A 3,508-nucleotide genomic window follows, 5' to 3' on the forward strand; every position below is an offset into this window, starting at 1 on the left:
CTGCCCCCCACTGTCCCCCATTGCCCACCAGCATCCTGCCCCCCCACAGAAAGCCCTGCATCCTCCCAACTCCTCCCCAGGGCCTTCTGCACCAAAGACTGTCCTGCCCCCCACACCCTCTTATGGTGGCACTGCCCCCCCATAGACAGCCCTTCCCCCTCTGTCCCCCATGGCTCTGCCCCCCGGGGCCCTGTTCCCCATAGACAACCCTGCTCCCTCCCAGGGCCATGCCAAATCCCGCCCCCCCTCCGAGGGCCATACCCAGCTCTGCCTGCCTCTCCCCCCTCCCATGCCCTCCCTGTACCCTTCTGCGGCCTCCCAGGTGCGCCGGGAGATCCAGGCGGCGCGGGCCCAGGACGAGCAGGAGCAGCAGGAGCAGCGGGCGCAGACCCGGGCACTGGAGATGCAGCAGGAGGCTGTCGTGCAGGAGGCCCAGCAGCTGCTGAGCAAAGAGAAGGTGGCCAGGAAAACCCTGGAACAGCTCAAAGAGGGTACGGAGCCGGGGGGGGGGGGTGTCCCGGGACCCGCATCGTCTCTGCAAGCCGGTGGTAAAACCCAGGAGTCCTGGATCCCAGCCCCCTGCTCTAACCACTAGACCCAAATCCCCTCCCAGGGCTGGGGAGAGAACCCAGGAGCCCCGACTCCCAGCCCCCCTGCTCCCCTAACCACTAGACCCCACTCCCCTCCCAGAGCCAGGGATAGACCCCGGCGTCCTGGCTCCCAGCTCCCCCCGCTCTAACCCACCAGCTCCCCCTCCTCAAGCTGTGGGTACAACCCAGGCATCCGGGCTATCTGTCCCCGCAGGGATCAGGTCGCTGTTCAGGAAGCTGGACTGTCAGTGCTCGGCGCTGGACGAGGCGCTGGGGGGCTCGGCCGTGGTGCGGGATGGGAACATCCCCGTGTTCCTGGGTCTCCTGGAGCAGCGGGCCCACGAGCTGTTGGCCATGCGCTCCTACCTGGCCTCCAAGGTACGGGCAGCTGGGGAGGGGAGTTCTGCATGGGGGGGTGCTGGGGGATGGGACATTGTGGATGGGGTGAAGCTGGGGGGGATCTGTACTGGCAACAGTGGTGGGGGATGGGACCGTGGCAGCTGAGGGGGAGCCGGGGAGGGGGGCGTTGGGGGATGGGATGGGATGGGATGGGGAAACCAGGGGCGGGGGATCTGTGCTGGGGGAAGGATTGAGGGGGCAGAGGGGGCAGGTCTGTGTCAGGTGGGAGGAATTGCGGGGGTCGGTGCTGGGGGGATGTGTCCCAAGTGGGGGGGGGGCAGGGAGTGGGATGGGGTGGCAGGGGGATGGAATGAGGTGGGGGGGATGTGTGCTGGGGCAGAGATCAGGGGGATGGGATGATCTGAGGGGGATGTGGGGGGGCAGGAAATGAGCCCCCCACCCCCAGACCATCCCCCAACCTTTTCCCCCTCCCCCCAGAACTACGATCTGCCCTACGACCCCGAAGAGACGGCTCGACTGCTCCTGGGGCAGATGGCGGGTTACGCCCCCACAACGTACCCCCTGCGGCCCCCCACTGCTGGGTAAGCACCGTGTCCCCAACCCCCTATAGCCATGGGATTGGAGGGGGGCTCCCCACCCTGCCACCCACAACACATATGGTCTAGAAAGACCTGACCCAGGAGAGGGATGGGGTAGAGCTGGGGGGCTGGGAGCCAGGACTCCTGTGTTCTCTCCCGGCTCTGGGAGGGGAGTGGGGTCTAGTGGTGAGAGCAGGGTGGGGGGCTGGGAGCCAGGACTCTTGGGTTCTATCTCCCGCAGGAGGCAGTGGGGTTCACACATACTTAGCCCCCTCATTCTCTTTATCTTCTCCCCAGGGAGGAATATGAAGCTGGGAGTGAGGAAGAGGAACGACCCCTCACCCACAGTGAACTGAGAGACCGCATCCTCCGGGAGGTGAGTGGGGCCTAGTGGTTAAAGCAGGGGACTGGGCGCCAGGACTCCTGGATTCCCTCCCCAGTTCTTCCTGAAACAAGCTATCTCGTTTGCCTCCCCACAGGTACTGAGCAAGGAGGAGACACTGTCCCCCAAGAAGACCCAGTTCACCGAGCCGGGGGGGCTGCGGGCGGCTGGGGGGGCCCGGCGGCCCATGGAAGCCTGAGGCAGAGGCTGGGGTCGGAACTGGGTCTCCTGTGGCAAATAGCATCCCGGTCAGACTCCTGTAGTGTGTGCTGCTTCCCTCTACCCCCATGTTCTCCTCTTTCTCCACCTTCCCCCCCATCCCTGTCCTCATCGGCACTGTCCTGGGGCTGGATTCCACCTCTGCCCCTCTCCAGTTGAACGCACCCCGCCACCATCGTCCCCTGTGCCTTCCTGGGCTGCCTGTCGCCCTAGATCTCTGGGAGCCATGGTGGGAACTCCCAGTACTGACGCCCCCCCCCACACCAGATCAAGCTGCCCCCCTTTCCATCTGCTGAAGTGGCCGGTTCCTTTGGCCCAACAGCAGGGTGTGGGTGTCGGGCGAGGTGAGACCCTCCCACTGTCCCCCCCAAACCACACCTCCACTCTGGGAATCTTGTCTAATCTTCAGGTCTCTCCCGCCAATCAATCATGGATGGAAGCTCGTTAATTTCACACTCTGAAATTGACCTGCTCCAGATGCACGACCCCCCCCATGCACACCATGTCCCCCTCATACCACAGCCAGATGGTCCCCAAGGAGCATGCCCTGATACGGAGCAAGGCTGCCCCCTCCCGGTGAGATGGAAATTTTCCCTCCCCCTCCCCCCTGAACCGGGAGAGGGCAGACCCCCAACCCCAAAGTGGAGGGTGCTGCATGGGAACCAGCGGTGGGATTGTATCAGTGGAGGGATGGAATCAGTAATAAATGCCACAAGGTTGTATTGTGTGAAACAGTGCTGCCCCCTGCTGGGCGTTTGTGTGAGCTCCCCACGCCCTGGGTGCGTCCCCTCTGGGGTGGGGCGCGAGGGCTGGTTATCCGGGGACCCCTCGCCCGGCACTGGGATGCAGCCCCTCTGGGGTGGGGTGCGGGGGCTGGGTATCTGGGGACTGCTGGCTTGATGTCCCCTAGCACTGCACTGGGGCCAGTGCTGACGGTCAGAGCAGAGCGCCCCCTATTGAGCCCCTGCCCCGCTCCCTGCTGCCCAGAATCTCCCAGAGCCAGTTAGCGAACCCAGGAGTCCTGGCTCGCTGTCCCTTGTTACCACCAATGGGGTCCAAGTGGACTGAGGGCAGGGGGCCGGAGGAGAGCTGCTGAAAGGTGTTGGCTGCTTCTTGCAATGCCGGCTCTGGCCACAGGAGGCAGCTCTGGGCAGGTCCTGACAAGAGGGGAAAGGCCCCATGTCCCATTTTCTGCCAGCGCCCACAGGGGAGAAGCCCCTAGCCCCATTCCCTGCCCCCCCCTTCCAGGAGGGAGCTTTGGGCCCGGGCTGGGGGGGGGTGAATGAACCTTTTGTTCCCTGCTGCCACCAAGGAAAGGGGAAGTGGAACCAGCGGCTGCCTTGTGGAGGGAGTGTGGGGGGCGGGGCGGATTGGCCAGT

General features: G+C 64.7%; 1 protein-coding gene across 1 annotated transcript in view; it reads left to right on the forward strand.

Moving 5' to 3' along the window:
- LOC113409252 (coiled-coil domain-containing protein 114-like) overlaps window positions 1-2,288 on the forward strand; it is a 12,077-nt gene extending 9,789 nt beyond the window's left edge. Inside the window, exons 11-15 of the mRNA XM_026662959.2 lie at window positions 323-491; window positions 805-968; window positions 1,428-1,531; window positions 1,826-1,904; window positions 2,008-2,288. Coding sequence (XP_026518744.1) covers window positions 323-491; window positions 805-968; window positions 1,428-1,531; window positions 1,826-1,904; window positions 2,008-2,109 — 618 coding nt within the window. The 3' untranslated portion in view covers window positions 2,110-2,288. The remainder of the gene's footprint in view (window positions 1-322; window positions 492-804; window positions 969-1,427; window positions 1,532-1,825; window positions 1,905-2,007) is intronic.
- Window positions 2,289-3,508: the final 1,220 nt, after the last annotated feature.

The sequence above is a fragment of the Terrapene carolina genome, unplaced genomic scaffold (genome assembly GCF_002925995.2).
Source record: "Terrapene carolina triunguis isolate 2854851 unplaced genomic scaffold, T_m_triunguis-2.0 Scaffold31552, whole genome shotgun sequence".
In the NCBI taxonomy this organism is placed as follows: domain Eukaryota; kingdom Metazoa; phylum Chordata; order Testudines; family Emydidae; genus Terrapene; species Terrapene triunguis.